The sequence below is a fragment of the Vipera berus genome (genome assembly GCF_964194415.1).
Source record: "Vipera berus genome assembly, chromosome: 2".
Lineage (NCBI taxonomy): Eukaryota > Metazoa > Chordata > Lepidosauria > Squamata > Viperidae > Vipera > Vipera berus.
Genome location: NC_138203.1, coordinates 181,791,293 through 181,811,151, shown reverse-complemented (window position 1 = coordinate 181,811,151; position 19,859 = coordinate 181,791,293). Strand labels below are relative to the sequence as shown.

The 19,859-nt window shown below is 43.6% G+C and overlaps 1 protein-coding gene across 1 annotated transcript; it reads left to right on the top strand.

Annotated features, from left to right (window-relative positions):
- The first annotated feature begins 228 nt into the window (after positions 1 to 228).
- LOC308660886 (CCN family member 1-like) lies at positions 229 to 11,614 on the top strand. Its single transcript, XM_081315512.1, has 5 exons — positions 229 to 454; positions 1,452 to 1,665; positions 4,018 to 4,344; positions 8,176 to 8,381; positions 8,861 to 11,614. Exons 1-5 carry the CDS (start codon positions 404 to 406, stop codon positions 9,167 to 9,169), a joined length of 1,107 nt encoding a protein of 368 aa, XP_081171638.1. The 5' UTR covers positions 229 to 403; the 3' UTR covers positions 9,170 to 11,614.
- Positions 11,615 to 19,859: the final 8,245 nt, after the last annotated feature.

The window sequence follows — 19,859 nt, the reverse complement described above, 5'->3', positions numbered from 1 at the left end:
ATTGCCTCGGAATGCACTGGCTTTCTAATTTTATGAATGACTCTATTCATGCGGCCCCTCCTACCTTTCCAAAGTCCATCCCCTGGAATGTTTGGAAGTGCGCCACCGTTGCTATTGGCTGACAGGAGGCTCCTATTGGCCCTCAGCCCGGTAGGTGGGAGTGCCTGGGGAAAATATAAATACAGAAAGAAGTTATAGCTCTGTAGGTACTGAAAGTAGTGTAAAAGGGGGTGTGCCAGTGTGCCGAGACCTTATAGAGGCAAGGCGTCTGGGAGACAATTTTGCAGCAACTGTCAATTCTGTCTCATCCGGATCCTTTGGGAGTTTGCCTCCCTGGTCTTTTTGCTTTTCTCCTTCAGCAAGAGTAGCCCTCTTCCTGGCTGCCTTTTCTCATCAAACAGGAATGAGACCGGCTGCCCTGACCCTCCTTGCTTTCCTGCTGCGTTTCTCTCTGGTGAGTAGTCTTAGCTAGACTAGCCCTTTCCCCTCTACTTCGACAAGAGAATTGCGGGGAGTGCACTATGACAGTAAACAACGACTACCTGTCAAAACAGCAGAAATCATACTGGGGTTGGATCAAATTCTCACTAAACCCCCAGTAGCACCTTCTAGCTTGCTTAGCCCTCATCGCTAACCTTTCCCGACGGGTGTGTGGGGGTGGGGGGAAGGGATTTGGCTGACTCAGATCATACTAGGGGACGGGTTGGGTGTACTTCCCGGGTTGGGTGTACTTCCCTTCGTGTTCTGGCTTCATCTGGGCACTGAATTCGGCTTGGCAGAATAACAGAACGGTAAGAGTTGGAAGGGAGCTTGGAGGTCTTCTAGTCCAGCCCCCCTGCTCAGGCAGGAAGCCCTATACCTTTTGATCTCCGAGCCCTTCCTAGGTGTTCCGTAACACCCCAGGAGGGGACCCGGCTAAACCTCACCGCCTGCCTAAATCCCAGCCGGGCTCGATCAGGAACAGCACCAGCCCGTCGAGGGTGCGCAGCGGTTTCCTTTTCCGCTTCCGTCGATTCCCAGAGATGCTGGCCGCACGGCCTCCGCTGGTCTCCGCGTCGGACGCTTTGATTGCTCTCCAGCAGGGGTCTTCAAACTCGGCCCTTTTACAACTTGTGGACTTCAACTCCCAGAATTCCTCAGCCAGACACGCTGGCTGAGGAATTCTGGGAGTTGATGTCCGCAAGTCATAAAAGGGCCAAGTTTGAAGACCCCTGCGTCTCCAGCATTGGATTCCCGTGAGGTCGACGGGATGGAGACCTCGGAGCGGTTGGAGGGGGGGGGGGGCGGAGAGAGAATGCCGGGACAGCGCGGCCCGCAGTGCCATCTAGGAAACGGCTTCGGTGTCAGTTTTCCTCGGAACTGGAGGCTGCTGGTAGTTGGTTAGCTGGACGGTTTCGCTCCCAAGGCTGCCGAAAGAACTGCCTTTCCAGGACGCTCTCGCTCTTTTGCAGGTCGCCGGCCGCTGCCCTTTCCCATGCCGCTGCGCAAGACGCCCCCTTCGCTGCCCCCCCGGCGTCAGCTCGGTTTTCGACGGCTGTGGCTGCTGCCAAGTGTGCGCCCGCCAGCTCAACGAGGACTGTGACAAGCTGTCGCCCTGCGATCCTCATAAAGGCCTGGAGTGCAATTTTGGGGCCGACCCTTTAGCGAACCGGGGCATCTGTTGGGGTAAGAGGCGCAGAGTCTTATTAGATCAGGGGTCTTCAAACTTGGCCCTTCTATGACTTGTGGACTTCAACTCCCAGAATTCCTCAGCCAGCTTTGCTGGCTGAGGAATTCTGGGAGTTGAAGTCCACAAGTCATAAAAGGGCCAAGTTTGAAGACCCCTGTATTAGATCCTTGGCGCGCGTAGGAGCCGAGCGGGAGGAGCCGTTCCTAACCTGGGCCTTCTAGATGAGGTGGGTCAGAGCTTCCTCCATTCCCAGAGATCGTGGACAGGGCCAGGCTGGAAGAGAGATCTGGAAGTTGCTCTCTGAATGACAGAAGGTTGGACTGCCAGGTCTGGAGTTGTATTTCTAAAAATCTACCGCTGGAATTGGAGAGAAGTATCAGTGGGTTATTTTTTAGCAAAAAATAATAATAATAATAAAAAATTAAGTCGTTCTTTAAAACAATTCTGTAATCTCATATAATGGGATTTCTGCATGTATGCCCTATTAGAAAAATCCTGTGTTGATAATTAAGAATTTGCAGTGAAGTTTTACGTGATTCTGGCTGATAATACAGTGTTCAGCCCAGTGAAGTTTCTAGATGATTAAGCACTGAGAAGGGCTTGATGTAGTGAACAACAGATTAGTTACCCTCAGTTTCACAAGACGGCAGCACTGTATTTGGGTAGCAGGGAATGGTTCCAAATCCACCTGTCTTAGAAAGATGCCTTCATCCATTGTTTTGTGGCAAGCCAAAGGTCACGGGAGGTAGCATCTCCAAATACGCCAGATGACTGGCAGGAGGCTTAAAGCATAGCTGCTCATCAGTGTGTGTAGACAGTTTTGGCTGGATGGACCAATGGTTTAACAGAAGGCAGTTTTGTTTGTCCAGGCTTTTTGGCATATAAATCTGAGTGGAATGATCTCCATGCCCAGGGATATTTTTTAGAGATATTTGGTGAGTTATTGGAAATAGGGAGATCATTCAGAGCTAATGAAGATAACTTGTCTAAGTGTGATGGAATGTGCACCTGGAGGAGCAGTGGGAGAGTTTTGGCAAAATTCTCTCAGGATACATGTATTAGGTTAGAAAGTTACAGCTTTAGTTTGGCAAGATTCTGTCCTTTAGGTGCAAGCAAATAAAGAATTGGACTTGATTAGATACCACTGTCTTGTCTCTGGGCTTGGATCTAACAATACGTTTTCAAAATACTGTGTCTTATCCCAGCTTCCTCTAGATTACTGGCCAATAAGAACACTCTGTAGTACCTAGTAACTTCTGTGCTCAACAGTAGAGTAGTATACAAAGAGATTGGGGCAGTGATATAAATCCAGAGATTCGAGAAAAGAAACATTTCTAATTAATAGGTATGCAGAAGTGAAAGTAGAACCAGACTGCATAACTGAAGGGGGTTTACTTCTTAGCAAGCAGAGCAGATGATTTTTTTATTATTATTTCCATAGGTCAGACTTTTAGGATGCACATCCATGAGGAGACTTGCTTTAAAAACTGTGGCTTCCAGATGATCTAGTCATAGCTTTTCCACCCAGTGGAAAAATAGACAGGAAATAAAAGAAAGCCTATAAGCACATGCAGAACAAGTAAAAAGAAGACAACTTGATGCAGAGCAAGAAGGTGAAGACCACGTCCTTTTATGCTAGAATTCTTCTCACCAGACCCTCTAGCAGAAGGCCTCCAGCCCTGTCCCAAGCCACTGCAACCTGATCCCAGGCTGTGTGTGCTTTTCACATCCTGTTTTCACATGTCTATTTAAAGCTCAGAACACTCGCTTCTTGTTGACATGGCCCCTAAAAACCCAGTTGTGCAAATAAATATTTTCCTCTGACTTTTAATGGTGATAGCCAATAACTTGCTGCGTTCATCACTTCTGCATAATCTAACTCTGAGGTTTTGGGTACCACTCCCAGCTTCAGTTGAGGTTTTATATTAGAGCAGACCAGTGAGATGTGACCATGAAGTCTTCTCAATACCTCTTGGTTATTTTTCAGGTCTGTTGTGTGAACAGTGCTCCCTGGTGACTATGAAGATGAAATCCTAATTAGATGTAGGTTGGGAAATGTTTGTGCTGAAGTTCAGAATGATTTAAGACTTCTTTCTGCAGCTATTTCAAAGGATCTTATGTATGTTCGCTTGAAAATAGATTAATAAGAAATTATCTGGTTTGGGAGAGAAAAAGGATCTTTGGTGGCATGATTAGTGATAGTTTGCTCCAACACAGTATCTTAGTAGTTCATGCAGTTTGCAACTTCTAACAGGATCCTCTCTTATAAATATGTACGCTATGTATGACTACACCTTTAAACATACAACTGCTAAAGTGGAACATCTTTTTTTCTTCCCCTTCCTCAGCAAAGCAAGAAGGTCGGACCTGCGAATACAATGGCCGTATCTACCAAAATGGAGAGAACTTTCAGCCTAGTTGCAAACATCAATGCACGTGCATTGATGGAGCGGTGGGTTGCCAACCTCTTTGCCCACTGGAACTGCCTCTGGCTTCACTAGGCTGTCCCAGTCCCCGGCTCCTTAAACTGCCTGGTCAATGCTGCAAGAAATTTGTGTGCAGCAAAGGATCCAAGAAGTATGAAGGTGTCACTTTTGAGTACAATTCAAAAGGAGAGGCCAATAGCAATGAAATCATCTATGTGGGCAAAGGCGGACAATGGAAAAACCTGCCAGGTGAGTGGGCAGAAGACAGAAACTCAGCAAAGTTGAGTTCCTCAAGCCCCACCAGAGTTAGTGGGTGTGTTCAGTCAGGAGCTCTAAGTACTTCCCTTATTCAACTGAAAGAAATAATTCATCTTGGTAAAGTTTGGAAGAAATCCTAGGGAAAGAGGATTTTGCAATTTATAAGTGAGCGCCTGTTACTCGTCCCAGCTTCTGCCAACCTAGCAGTTCGAAAGCACGTAAAAATGCAAGTAGAAAAATAGGGACCACTGCGGTGGGAAGGTAACAGCGTTCTGTGCGCCTTTGGCGTCTAGTCATGCTGGCCACATGACCACGGAGACGTCCTTGGACAAGCGCTGGCTCTTCGGCTTTGAAACGGAGATGAGCACCGGCCCCTAGAGTCGGAAACGACTAGCACACATGTGCGGGGGAACCTTTACCTTTAATTGCTTCAAAGATCTAGAGAGGGGTAGCTATAAGGCCACAGAGTTGCATCTGTCAGGAGTATTTCTTTTGAAGGAACAACTGCTACAGAGGATCTAACCAGAATATCCACTAATCATCTTTTTTAAGGCTGGAATGTCATAGGCTCTCTGCATTGTTCTTGAAGTAGTTTGTAGGGATACCTCATTTGTGATATATATAATGGAAATATGACTTTGTAGGCCTACAGTAGGTCTCATTCAGATTAGGTTTAGAGGAGCAATACATGGAAATCCACAGCAATATAATCTAAATGTGACTGAATATGAATTCAATGGCCAAGGCAGCCTCCTAAATTTGTTGTCTGTTAAATTTTCTGGTTCAGGCCGAGTTGTGCAATTTCTCTGTTTTTACTGCCTACATGCAATCTGTGCACTCTCAATAGTTTTGTGTTTTGAGAAGATAGAATAGAGTAGAATTCTTTATTGGCCAAGCGTGATTGGATACACAAGGAATTTGTCTCCGGTGCATAAGCTCTAAGTGTACATACAAGCAACAAGAGGTGCACAGGATATAACCAGCTGAGCTAAAAAATATTTTTGTTTCAGCAACCAGAGATCAAAAGGTAACCCTGTTTTGGGGAGGTGATCCTAAGTAGGATGGGAACACTAAACAAAAACGGGTAAAAATGGCAGTACCCTGTTGCCCTTTTTGGGATCTAAATCTGATGCTCCTTGAGGTCATGAAATGTGATTCTTTATTTGCATTTTGCTTTGGTTTCCAGCTGCTATTTCTATTAAACATGACTGTGGGTGGTGAGGGTGGGGTCAGAAAGCACTGCCTACAGATGAGGTTTTTTTTTCCCCACCTGATTTCCAGAGTGTCACTTTCTCAAGAACTCGGGGATTGCAAGATAATTCTGTGGGTTAATTCTCACATAAATTCAATAAACTTAAACTTCAATAAACTTAAAGCACAAAGATAGCTGATTGTTTTGGTGGGGCGTATCCTAACAGCATTCCTTCTCATCTGCAGCCCACTGCTGAGGTAGCCCAGACCCATTCTTAGTTGTTCCAGTTTTTTTCCTTTCTTAACATAAAATGCAGACATGCCTGGGGATGGCATGGTCAGGGACATTGTCTGCTCAACTCCAATTGGCTCAGCAGGTCAGCCCTAGGAACAACTCTCCCCATCAATTGTTGGGCACTGGGCCTCCAGGAGTCTTTTGCTTTTGGCTGCAACCTGGTCTTTCTATCTTTACAATATCAAACTCCCAGGAGACTGATAGATCTTCAACCAGGATTCTTGCTATCTGATATGAGTGTACAGGGTATGTATGTGTGTGCATTGGGAAGATTGTAAATAAATATATAATTTGTTGTTGTTAGCTGCGAAGTCGTTTCCGACCCATCGCGACCCTATGGACAATGTTCCTCCAGGCCTTCCTGTCCTCTACCATCTTGTGGAGTCCATTTAAGCTCACGCCTACTGCTTCAGTGACTCCATCCAGCCACCTCATTCTCTGTCGTCCCCTTCTTCTCTTGCCCTCAACCTTTCCCAGCATTAGGCTCTTCTCCAGTGAGTCCTTCCTTCTTATTAAGGTGGCCAAAGTATTTGAGTTTCAGCTTCAGGATCTGGCCTTCTAAAGAGCAGTCGGGGTTGATCTCCTCTAGGACTGACCAGTTTGATCACCTTGCAGTCCAAGGGACTCACAGGAGTCTTCTCACCATATAATTTAGAAGATGCCTAAGAGGCACACATGCCCTCAGGGAATGGGAAATGGGAGGGAGAAAAGATACTTTACTGGATCAAAAATGATTTGCAGAGGAAATGGGCTTCAGAAGGGAAAAATAAAAAGATCTAGAGGCAAATGATTTAAAGGCACAATAGCATTGAGTTCTTTCTGGTTCAGGCATTTGTGCATTTCCAATGAGCTCTTCCCCACCTTTTGGGTGGGGAAGCAGAGATCCTTTGATGTATGCTAGAATGTATTTTTAATTACCACTCTATAATGGTTGAATAGATGCTGCCATCTAGTGGTTTTTGGGATCATCACAGGCTTTATAGAGGACTGGATTTCCTGGGAGGTTGATAAGTTTGTCAGAAGCAAAGGATAAAAATTAGATGTTAATTTATCAGTTCACTCTGCACATGGTTCAGGAGACGTGGTTGGATTTCCTTCTGGAAAAACTAGCAAGATATCCAACAGTCACTGTCCTGAAACTACTTTGTGTTAAAAGTTGCATGAGGGCAACAGCGTCACTCCCCATTCATTTTGCTGAGTCACGGTGAAGATAGTTGGGGGGAGGGAGCAACACAATTTATGTCAATGTAGCTTCTTCCCAGCACAAGGACAGCAGGAAAAAAACATGGCTGTAAGAGTCACCCCTGACTCTTGTTTAATTTTCCATGAAAAATAGAAGCAAGAAATGTCCCCAGACATTCTTAACCTTACAGGGAGGAGGAAGAGGAAAGCATGTTCTGCAGATATCGGGTGGGCCCCACTGGCCTAATACATTGCTCAGTCACCAAAACAGAAAAGTTGGTACCTGAGCCCCATAACTCAGATTTGTTCCCTTTCTTCCTCTTTCTTCGGTTTTCTGTGCTATAGTCCTATATAACTGTCAGGACCCACCCCAATCCACATCTTAGGAAAACAAAAACTCTTGGAGTCAGTTCTAGTCCAAAAGGAATTTTTACTAGGACATGCTTCGTTGTGGAAATACAAGACAGGACTTAGTATTGTTTTACAAATTGAAACTTTATAAAGGGTTCCCTGTTCAACCCCCCCTTCCCTCAACCCCATTTGGTCAGCCCCCATCCTTCTACTTCGTGTCATCCCTTTCGTGGGGAAAAAAAGGAACTTTGAATCTTTATGGTTATTGCCTTCTTCCTCTCCAGAATTAAAAGAAGACACAAGCCAGATGCCTTCTTCTCTAACCCTCCCTTTTGTTCCCCCAGTTCAAAAGGTTCCCTTGGTCTTTGAAATAACCTAAGGCAGGCTGAATCCACATGTGCTCCTCCTTCCTCGGGAGATGGCAGAATCCATGGGGGGGGGATAATGTTTTAAACATACATTTATTAATGTGATATAAATGGATTCTGACAATATCCTTCTGATGCCTGGTTTGCTTTGACTGCTTTCATGAAATGCCCATGTGGAGCAGCAGAACTGCCACAGAGGCTCTTCTCAGCATAAGAGGAACTGGACAAATCTGAGCATCTCTAAATAATTATTTGCTCAGTTTCTGAAAGTGCCCAGCCGTGAGCTACTCACTAGCAGTGCACTAATGGCTGCCCATTACTGGTCCATCAACAGTGTCGTGTTGTTTGTAGTCATCCCGTTGCTCATTTTTGCTCATGTCTCCCTTGGGGTCCCTATGATGGTCAAGTAATGAGATTTTCCATCTCTTTCCTCAGGATGGAGACCATTCTTCCAGGATCGGGATGCAAAGCAAGAGCCCAAATGCTTGTCCCAGACCACACACTGGTCCCCATGCTCTAAGAGTTGTGGTTTTGGCATCTCTACCCGCATCAACAGTAATAATCCCCAGTGCAAGCTGATCAAAGAAACCCGATTGTGTCAGGTCAGGCCCTGTGAGCAGCCTGATTTTTCAAAGCTAAAGGTGAGATGGCAGAACCCAAAGAAAAGATGTGACAACAGCCTTCCCCATTGAACATAGCCATTAGGCTGTGTGGAGCTGACAAGAATTGCAATCAAAATGGGGAAGACCCAGTTTCTGGAAATCAGAATGGGAATGTATATATTACGTAATTAAAAAAATAAGAGTTTCCTGCAGCCAGGTATTGAAGAGGTTCTGGGTAAGGAATGGGGTATCTCATAATAGAAGTCAACATTTCCTAACTGATGCTGATCTGTGGCTCTCATTAATTAGGCATCCTAATTAGTTGTTCTGTAGCTTGATCTTCTCCAGGGATATTTGGGACAATATATCCAGTGTTCTACTGGCCACGTTTGCAAAAAGTTTTGGATCGGTTGCTGCAATGCACTACACTGAGGAAAGCTGTAATAATTCATAGCGGTCTGGGCCTGAAATAGGTCTAGAAGTGAGGCATTAAATGCTTTCCTTTCCCTTTTTTTTAGAAAGGCAAGAAATGCCTGAGGACACACAAAGTGCAAGAGCCAGTGAGATTCAGTCATGCTGGTTGCAAGAGCCCACGCCGTTACCAGCCAAACTTCTGTGGGGCCTGCCTGGATGGCCGCTGCTGTGTACCCCTGCGTACTCGTACACTAAATGTACCCTTCCGTTGTCCTGATGGGAGCAGTTTTACCAAGAAGGTCATGATGATCCATACTTGCCAGTGTGGACCAACTCACTGCCCGCTGCTGAGTGAAACTGCCATGGGCCCCCAGTATCAGCTGAATGGGGACATTCACAAATTCCTGGAATGATAGAGTATGCCCACCTCTCTCCTGCTGGCTCTGATGGAGTTCCCAAATTACTTTGGATCATCCAGGCCCCCCTGCTTGATCCATGAAGCTAAGACATGCTGTAGTTGCTCTGCTTCCCTGAATGCAAATCTGGAAGACAAAATGGCATTTGGAAATGGCCTATCCCTTCGGTATTTGGAGAACGCATTGGGATATGTGGGAAATACGGATGTCCAGTTACTGGGAATGGATTGAATGGCACTTATTTCAGTCTCTCTGTTTAGTCCAGCCAGACTCAGGCTGGAACTGAGTCTCATGCTACTAGTGGAAGATCAAAGACTTCTGATTTTTGTTTTTGGATTTGGATTTGGATTTGTTTGTTTTTTGTTTTGTTTTTTTTTGTTTTGGATTTCATGGCCCTCATGCTGGAAAGGTTGAGGAAGCACAGCATTATGCACTATCGGTAGCTGGGGTGGTGGGGGCTGTTGTTCAGGTTGCTAAATCCCAAAGTGGGCGGTTTTGACATTTTCAAGATCCCAGAATTTGAGGGGAAAAAATAGTACATTCTAAGTTGGATAAGAATCAACTATAGTGGAATAAGTTGTCTCTCAAAAGAGCTATAATTCTGATGAGTTTGGGATCTGGCCATAAAACCTAAAGGAACCTAATGAATAAGGAATTAAAAGTAGGTGTGAGACAAAACTCAGACAACAAAGTATGTATTCCCCCTCCCCTTGCCCCTGCCTCCTGTGAATTTTCTGATCAACTGGCCAGAACATTATTTACTTCTGCTCCTTGGTTTGCTTCCTCCTTGTCCTTCAGCTTGAAACCCATTTGCTAGTTTGCCCATCTTTACATCCAAAGGCTGTCTTCCTGCCTGCCCACAGTGCCCCCTAATGGCAAGAGGTTTCCAGGAAGGAGCCATATGCAATTAATTATCCAGCAGGAAGGGAAATCTGTATAAAGACACTGCTCATCCACAGTCCACCTTTAATCTCCTCTAGTTTGCGCTCTGTTAGGCTACCAGACTGTTGTTGCCAAGTCTAGCTTTTAAGCTTCACATTCATGGAGAGATATCCCAAATAGAGGAAAAACTAAATTACTTTATGAGCATGTTTTAAAATGAGTTAAAGTAGAGTTGAAAGAGGATTGTTCCATATGTGCAGCCACTTTAAACCTCTGCGTTAAAAAGGTTTGTACAAAGATGATAGTTGCACAAAGAATTAAGTGTTGGACTGCAGCAGCAGAAATGTATAAAAAGCAGCATTTGAGATACTTTCCATTCTCCAATCAACGATTGAGCCAAAAAGCATCCTTTACAAAAGCACTTTTTAATAAACAAACAACCTATTCCCATTCTGTTCCTGGTGAACAGCAAAAGGAATGCTGAAAAAAAATCAGCACAGCATTAGAAGGGACTTGAGACATTTTGGGACAGTTGGGAAAACCTACATTTATGCATACAGCAAAGTACTCTCTGCTCTGAAGATTACTTTATGGATTTTTAAATTTTGTTTGTTTTGCATAAAGAAAAGCTTCAACAATAGATTGGAGTGATGGCTATTTAGCTTCATAATGAAGCCTTCTGTGCATTACCTTCTGTGTGTGAAGCTCTTATTCCTATTTTAATCTTAGATTTGCTAAAGTGAATACCGGTAGTTCAATGTCTGTTTTACCACCCTTCCTGCTTGATAGAAGGCTCTTGAGCAGAGAAACAGGATACTGCCCTTTCAAAATGATATTCAAAATGGGCTTGATGTAATCATTCCAAAACAATCTTCTGCCAGAAATAGACAATGGAATGGATATATCTTATGGACTTCAATTTATCTTGATTACTTGTAGGCATCTGATGCCCACTAAATGTATCCAGCTATAATTGGCATCAATCTGAGTCAAAATGAATGGTGGCAAGGGATTGTGGAACCACCAATGGTTCCCAATCTGTGGAGGACAAAGGTCTTCCAGGATGGGCTGTAAGGTATACGCATGAACATATACACACAGCTCAAACCTAGCGAGATTACAAAATCTTGTGAAAGATTGTTATTGCTGACAATCACCTGAGATTTTGACATGCTGCATTTTGGCCTTTTATTTTAAGATTAAAACTAATTTTTATTTGGTTTAGGGATCCCATGGACTGTGTGCGTTGGGAGCAGGAGTCACATACCATGGTGAGCACAGGCACCATATGGCTGATCTGTGGCCAATGTGACAGTCCTAAAAAAAACTTTCATTGTAGGGCTTCAAATTAAGGAAAAATTGAGAGTCACTTGGAAGGCACCAACATGTTTTTGATTCTTGGAACCATCACCTCTGAATCTGCAACTCTCTCAAAATTATTATAGAGATGGTAAACAGTAAACGTAGCTGACTATTCTTGGGCTGTGGGGAATGGGCATTGCTATGCTACTTGCATTGGAATTGTACTTAGGACTTTTCCCCCAAATCTGTAAGGGAATAGGCAGGCCTTGGCCTTATTTGGAATGCTTCTGCTGTTTTAAAATATATTTTATTCAAATCTATGCTGATCCTTTGTTTCAATGAAGATAATATGGCTTCATTCTGTACACTGTCATGTCCACAAACAAAGGCAAATATAAGTGTTCCAGGATAATGTTGTAGGATCCAATCTGAGTCAGTCACCGGGACCGGAGTTTTAGTCTTCTAAGCTTTTGGATTCCAGCTGGAGTCGATCCATTGTCGTGTCCCTCCCTCTGCCCTTTGGTGGAAGATATACAACTCCTTGAAGAAGAAAATTGAGAGCAGTAAAATACTTCTGAGTATCTTGAGCAGAGCAAGGAATTCCTGATTCATTCCAGATAAATCCCTCAGACCCCCCTCATTTTACAGAAAACATCAACAGGTATTTTAATAATCAACTGAGCAATCCCTCAGCATCTGGGAAGATAGCAGAAGGCAGCGGCATAATTGTTGAAACAATGCCCTTTTGGAAAAACAAACCTGCTGATGAGTATTGCCAAATAAAGCATACCTCATGAGCTGGAATATTCAAAGGCAATTTTGCATAGTATTCAGCCAAACCTTGCGTGGAGTTTTGGGAGTCAGATTTAAATGTGTTTGCTTCAAGGATGCAGGTTCAACAGTTTTTTTTTAGAACAGCGCTTCATTTCTTTCACTTTGTGGGACTCATTTTGCTGCATTTCTGTAGGTAGCTTCTGCTGTGCAGACAGACATGCAGAATCCAGACATGCACATAGACACACGTCCTACTAAATTAGGCCCGCAGACCCTATTTCTAAGGAAACATAGTTATGTGCTGACACAGTTATCCAGAGATTAAAGGATCAATGCTAATAGAGAACACACACACACACACACACACCCAATACTACTAATACCACCTGTTTACAATCCTTACTATGTTGCAATTACCAGGATTCTTTAATGTTTTCCCAGTCTTGGAAAAATAATTGGAAATGACTAGGCTGGGGAAGATGTGGTCCACCAAATGTTGAATCCAGGTCCTGTCAATTCTAGTCAACATGATAAAAACATAGGAATGGGTTGAGTTACAGCCCGACATCTATTTTTAAAAAAATACAGCAGGATTACTTTCTGATAAAATCTTCAGGGTTCAATGTTTCTTTTGTCCCACATTGTTCATTTAGTATAATGATTAAACTATTGGATGAAGATAGAAGCTGGGTGAACAACATTATCTTCACCTCAAAGAGATGATGTGAAGATAATTTCAGAGCAATCCTACATACTAAATGCAGTATTATAAACTGACATGTGTAAACAGATAATGTTTACGTGAGTAAATCATTTATGAACTGTAATTTTAAAAATTTATTTTTTCTTTAACTTTCTTCCTGGGTGAGGAAGAGATTGGGGAAGATGACAAAATGATTATATTATATAATATATATATATAATATTTTTTACTAAAGGAATTTTAAAATAATAAAAACCACAGATTTTTGAAAGAAAAAGTAAGGAAAATAAGGAAAAGTAGTAATTAAGTGAAAAAGTGCAAAGAAAGAAATGGAGAAGACAAAGGAAAGTTATAAAGATTTTCTTAACCGCCATTACAAGTACCTTTATACCTTCTCTCTATGATTATAATAGAATTTGCTTCTTTCTATAGTCTACCCTTTCCAGTCATCAAACCCATAAATCACAATTTCATTTTTTCTTGTTTCAGCAAAAAGTCCACAAGTGGTTTCCAGTCACAAATAAATATAGTTATTGTCCTTTCCCTAGTCAGGCAAATCAATTTCTCGATCTCTGATAATTCTGCCATCCTCACCAGCCATTCCTGCATTGTGAATGTTTTAGAATCTTTCCATTTTTGTGCATATAATAATCTTGCAGCAGTGATCTGTTTTTATTTTTTTACTAATTATCTATCCATTAGTTCTAACACGAAAAGTTCTAGTTTCAACTGAATAGCAGATTACCAAGGATTTTCAGGCTATGATCCAGGTACCCAAATACTCTTCTTTCCTGAGTTCTTTATCTAAACTATAATTACAAAATTGTGTGCTGATCTCCATGATCATTCAGGAAAGTCCTACAACTCTCTAGGTATTCACTCTAAGACTGCGATCTGGTTAAGAATATTAATAGAACTTGTGAAAACTATTGTTTTGCTATCAAAACTATCTCAAGAATCATAAAAAGGAAATAAAGCAAATGAAAGTATTTCAGCAAAGATTTCTCTGTGTTTTAGTAGGCAGCTTCAGCCATCATAACACAGAGGCCCCAACTTTCTTTGTCCTGACTTTGCATGTAGACCATTTAGTTGCTTCCCATATCCACCCTTTCTTCTCCAATTACAATAGGAATTACAGCTTAGAACACCTCTGTTATATTATAGCAATTACAGATATTATAATATATTGCAATAGCAATAGCACTTAGACATATACCACTTCACAGCCCTCTCTAAGCGGTTTACAGAGTCAGCCTATTGCCCCCAACAATCTGGGTCTTCATTTTACCGACCTCGGAAAGATGGAAGGCTGAGTCAACCTTGAGCCGGTGAGAATCAAACCACCAAACTGCAAGCAGCAGTCAGCAGTAGTAGCTGCAGTACTGCATTCTAACCACTGCGCCACCACTGCTCATATACCGTATTATACCCTATTATACCCTATTATAGTAATATAAATCCTGAGGCTTTACTTCCTGGGATATTGCTCCCTGTACTTGTAGATGCAATATCTCATTGATTCTCCAATAGGCTGCAAGAGTTGACAGATATTTAGGTAAGGCTGAAGGACAGTCAGATATAATATAATGTTATATTGATATAATGTATATAATGTTTTGGACCTTCTTTCAAACAATGGGATAGTTTAAGAAGCAGTTTCGGAAGATATTTTCATTAACTCTTCTAATTTGCCATGTCAGCAAAAATAAATATTTTTTACTATTTATATATATAATTATTATTAAATATTATTTGATTTTATATCATTTATAATAGAGGGTCAGGATATTTTCTAAGATAAATAACCAATTGGGCAGCTATTGTAATGTTTAGGCTGGGCTGGGGGAAACATTCAGTTTAACGTGTCTTCCTTTCTGCTAACTTTAAAGAAAGAGAATCATCTTGGCTCCTGGGTTACAAATATGTGTAATTTCACTCATGTTTTGTCAATAGCTTACACGTTTTCTGTTAGCTTTTGGTTTCATATCTGCCTCTTTCTCTGCTCATTCGTATTTTCTCTTCTGTGTAAATGTTTGCAGTGGGGAAAAAAGTACATAAAGAGTTCATTGAGAAATGAAATATATGTAAAATAAGTAATATAAGTAATATAAGTAAAAATGATCTTGAAACATTTGCAAAACAGTTAAGTCTCAGTCCCTTTGGCATTGAGATAATTAACCCAATCACGTGTAATTCTTGAGAAAGAGTATTAAATCTCCTGATAAAATTCAAGTTCTGCTTTGAAAGCCCAGCTGAAAACAGTGAACATGCCCTGGAAAGGCCACTGAAAGAACATGAACCCGTTGTTCATGTGGAAATGAGGTGGAAATTATGAGTAAGTAAATGCCATTTTAGAATAGCAGTAGCAGATTAGTAGCAGTTTGCCTTTGCCTTTAAACAGGTAACAGCAGGTGGCAGCCCTTAACCAAATCTGACTACCTCAGAGTAGCAGGGCTAGTTCTTGGATGAAAGGCTACCGTGAATCTCAGCCAGAGACTAGACTTGGACGCTGAAAATAAAATACTTGGAAGAAGGTAATGGTGAACCATTTTTGTCCTCTTGCTAAAACAAATTATATGGTCATTCATGTTCACAAAGCCACCAATATTTGAGCTTCAGTCACAGAAGACTTTTTAGTCACACAAAAAAAAAACAGACAAAACTTCTAGGCTGATTAAAATGGTTAATTTTAAGTTACTATATTTGCTTCATCACGGCTTTCTAAACTGTGTGAATTTGGAAAAAATACTGCAGGAGAGAAGTGGGAAACAACACAACTCTTTTTAAATGACAGTGATTTAGTCACGGCACTTTTACTTCCTCACTTTGTACAGGAAGGTGTTGACTTTTGAAAGCTAAAACTGCATTTCAGCTGGAGGGAATACTTTGTGTTTTGGAAGACTTAAAAGACCAGGTTAGAGACAAATCGTCTTGGAGAATACCTATGTGGCTGCTAAGAGTCCACAGTGACTTGATGGGAAATAACCAATCAAATCGTAATCACACAGTTTAGTACTTTTTCCTAGAAGAGATTTTGCACACACAACAGGATTACAGTAAAGTTCACAAATGTATGTATAAAATGACTTGTGGTTTACATGGAATGCCTTTGGAGTGGGAGTTATTTTGGACACGTCGCTTCTCTTAAGAGGGAATTTTAAACCAGAGAATTAACTTAAGGGTGACGGCGCTCGCCATATCTGGCCTATCAGATGAGCTCTTTGCCCGAGCCTCGGCTCCCTCTGCGGAAAAGTAGAACCTCCTCACGCAGCTCTGCAAAGGAGGTGGGGATCCAGTTGAACCACCGAGGCCAGTTAATCTCGGGACTTGTGCAATAGGGACCCGCTCGCCTCCGTTCCTTTGCAAAGGAATCCTGTTCACGCTCCCAGCCACAGACTGCCGCGATGTCCACGGGTGGGTGCGTGCGTGAACCAAGACCCATTTCCTAACGCGAGTAGGTACTGTAGGTCTTCAAACTTGGCCCTTTTATGACTTGTGGACTTCAACTCCCAGAATTCCTCAGCCAGCAAAGCTGGCTGAGGAATTCTGGGAGTTGAAGTCCACAAGTCATAAAAGGGCCAAGTTTGAAGACCCCCAAGAGGTCGCCTGAGAGAACTGCGGCAGCGAAAGGGTTAACGCACTCCCTCCTTTCTCCCCTTCCCTTCCCCCCCCCTCCCGGCTGAACCGATCTATTAACCAGCTGCCACATTAGCTGGGGGGGGCGGGGCAAAGGGGTACAATAGCCGCCTCTTGCAGCCGGAGACAATCGATCAGCTCGGCCCCAGCCTCTTCGCGGGAGTGACATCATCCCTTCCAAATACCGACCGGCACTGCCATTGGCTGGCCAGGTAGGTAACCGAGATGGGCATTTCTGCTTCCCCCGCCCATCCTCGCCCGATGCCTACTTTGTGGCGGCGGCGGCGGCGGCGCTGTGCTCGTCCTCCACACACACACGCCCAGTGCGAGCGGCTGCCGGCACCAGCAGCGGCCCCGACCGGCCTCGAGTTCGCTCGCTCTGCGCTGGAAGAACGGTTAGCTCTGCTCCCCGGCGCAAAGCAAGCTAGGTAGCAACAGCCGTCCACAGGCGCTGGGCTGGGCTGGGCTGGGCTGGGCGGGGAGGCGCGGGGGGGCGGGGGACGGTGCCGGAGCTCTGGGGCCGGCGCCGAAGGAATTGCAAGCCGGGGAGACGGAGGGATGCTGGCTGACTCTTTCCCCCCACCTCGGCTTGGCGCTTTCGGGGAATCGCTCCTGGAAAGCAGGGGCTGGGCGGCGCGGCGTGGCGGAGAGAACTAGGCGGGGGCCGCCGCGCGTCTAGAGGCGGCTCGCCTGCAGGTGCAGCGAGAGAAAAGAGCCGCGCCTTGTTGGGTGGGTGGGTGGGTGGGCTGGGCTGTGTTGGCTTTGTTAAACTGGGCAGTTTTTGACCGGGCTCTTTTCCTTCCGGCCGAAAGGAAACGCAGGAAATGGATCCGGAGTCTTTTCCTGGGCACGAACTCTTTCTTTTGTGGCTACCCGGATTGGGGGGAAGGGAAGGGGGAAAGGGGGGGAAAGAATCGCGTTTTAGCCCCATCCGTCCCTCCCTCCCTCCCTCCCGCCTTTGCCTGCCTGATTGCTACCCTGCTGAAACTTAAAAAGGATGGCTGTCTGTTTGCCATCTGCGTTTGTGGCTGGTTTGTTGGATGGATTGATCGGGGTGGTGGTGGTGATATTTTTAGAAACGGAATTCAGACGTTAAGTGCTGAAAGGGGATGGGCGGTGAAAGACTCTTGACGAAGGAATAAAAACAATGTATCCGACCACCGGAACAGTTGCCGTCTCTCAAAAAGTCTCCCATTGAGAGTAGTGGGTCAGAGAGGCGCGGCCGCCGGTCCGTTTTCTTTGTTAAGGGAGGGGGTCTACGGTGGTAATGGGCGGCAGCCTCGCCCTATGCCGCTTTGTTGGAAAGAATAGTTGATTTTTTTTTTGTTCCCCCTCTCTTTTATTGGGTAAATCTCAGTATTCCCACAGCTAAAAAACAAGCTAAGCGAAATTGTTATTTGCTCATTCACCAGCAGACAATTATTATTATTTTTTTTATCTTCATATGGGCTCTTGCAGCTTCCATTAAACAAAGGAGTTCTGCTTCTCTGGGAGAGAAGTATATAAGTCTTAAAACTGTCCTTAAAGCCGGGGATATGTGAACATTTTGTATTAAAAATAAAAATAGAGAGTTCCTACTCTTCTGAGTTGGACTAAAGGGGTAGCTAAGCTATAGTAATAAAAATAATGACATGCTGAGTAGAATTGAAATAAAATCTTAATGAATTAACAACTCTTGAAATGATGCTTAAGGGCATATGTGAGCTGTTCTAAAGAAAAAACTTTGGGTTGAGATGAACGGATGCTTGTTTGTGATAGACCTTAAATCTCATATTTTCCAGATGGGTGATGGAAAAGAGGCAATCAAAGATGATTGATTTTAGACAGTGGTAGCAAAGAGAAAATGGTTTCCAAATGGAACTGTTGGCAACAGATGATGGGAAAGGTGGTAGAACTTATTTCAAGAAGGTCATGTGAAGGAACACAGATATTGCAATTGATTGTGACTGTAAGTATAAGGAAATGGTGTTGCAGAGAAAGAGATCCACTACTAGATGCACTCCGATTGCACTGAACAGTCCTTTTACTGGGTCTGTTTTGCATCAGTGCCACCTCCCACCCCAAAAGACCAGAGCTAATGTTTGGGAGTTGTTTCCCCTGCAAGAACCAAACTAATGGATGAGATGATTCAGCTGTCTCTTTAGTAGAGGCAACTAAAGAAAAGCAAATGCAGATTCTGTTGCCCTGCTCCTTCATGGCATTGAGTTGTTGCATTCTCCCAAGTGGGCTTGTTGGACCCAGTTTGCAAAGCCAATTAACACAGAGAATAGAGATTAAATGACTTTATTTGTGCAAATAAAGTGTGGCAGGAAAAATGTTCCAAAGCGTATACACTCTAACCCTTGGATAAGCTTTTTTATACAGTTTTCATAAACAGCATGCCCTCTTAGAGTGGATTCTTGCAAGGAAACACATCTAAAACATTTTTTTGCCCCCGTACAGCTTTGTTCACAGACACCCATGCCCTTGTGACCTCTCATCTGAATTAGTGCAATGTGCTCCACATGGGGCTGCCCTCGAGCATATGGAAGCTTCAAGTGGTGCGGAATGCAGTTGCATGGGTAGCAAATGGTGTCAGATATTCAACGCATGTAACACCACTGCTGCTGCCAGTCTGCTTGCAGGTAGCATTCAAGGTGCTGGTCATCACTTTTAAAGCCCTTCATGGCTCGGGAATGGATTGCCTAAAGATCCATCTTCTCCCAGTGGTTTCTTCCTGTCCAGCTCAGTCTGTTATGGCTCCTGTCAGCCAAGAAATATCCTGTCAGGAGACCTGTCTTCTGTCTGGAACATTCTCCCCTCTGGTTAGGATAACCCTGTCCCTGCTCGCCTTGAAGCCCTGGCTATGTGCTGAGCATGGAACCTCCAATGCACTTGTTTTTAATTGTTTTTGTGGTGTACACTGCCCAGAGTCACTTGCTGAGACTATGTCTATGGTTTCTCAGTCATCCAGGTCATGGTTGTCCCAAAGATGATTATTATTATTATTATTTTGAAGAGGCAACTGGACTTTCTTTGTTTTTCCTTGAAGACGTTTTGCTTCTCTTCCAAGAAGCTTCTTCAATTCTGAAGTTGTTGAGATTGTAGAAGTAGGTTGGATATAGAAACCATACCTATCCTATCCTTCCATTTCCCCACCACCACCGCCACCGCCCTCACAACTGATGCAGTTTCTTGGATGAGAAACGAAACATTTCGTTTTTCTTCCTCAAGGGGAAAAAACCCAGTCCAATTGCCTCTTGAAAAACCACCTTTGAGACAACCATGACCTACCTGGATGACTGAGAATCACCACAGATGATAGAAATCAAATAAAATGCCATAAATTATTAGGCCTTTGATCACAGTGATGCTTGTTTTACTGCCTCTTTGTTCTTACCATAAACGTTA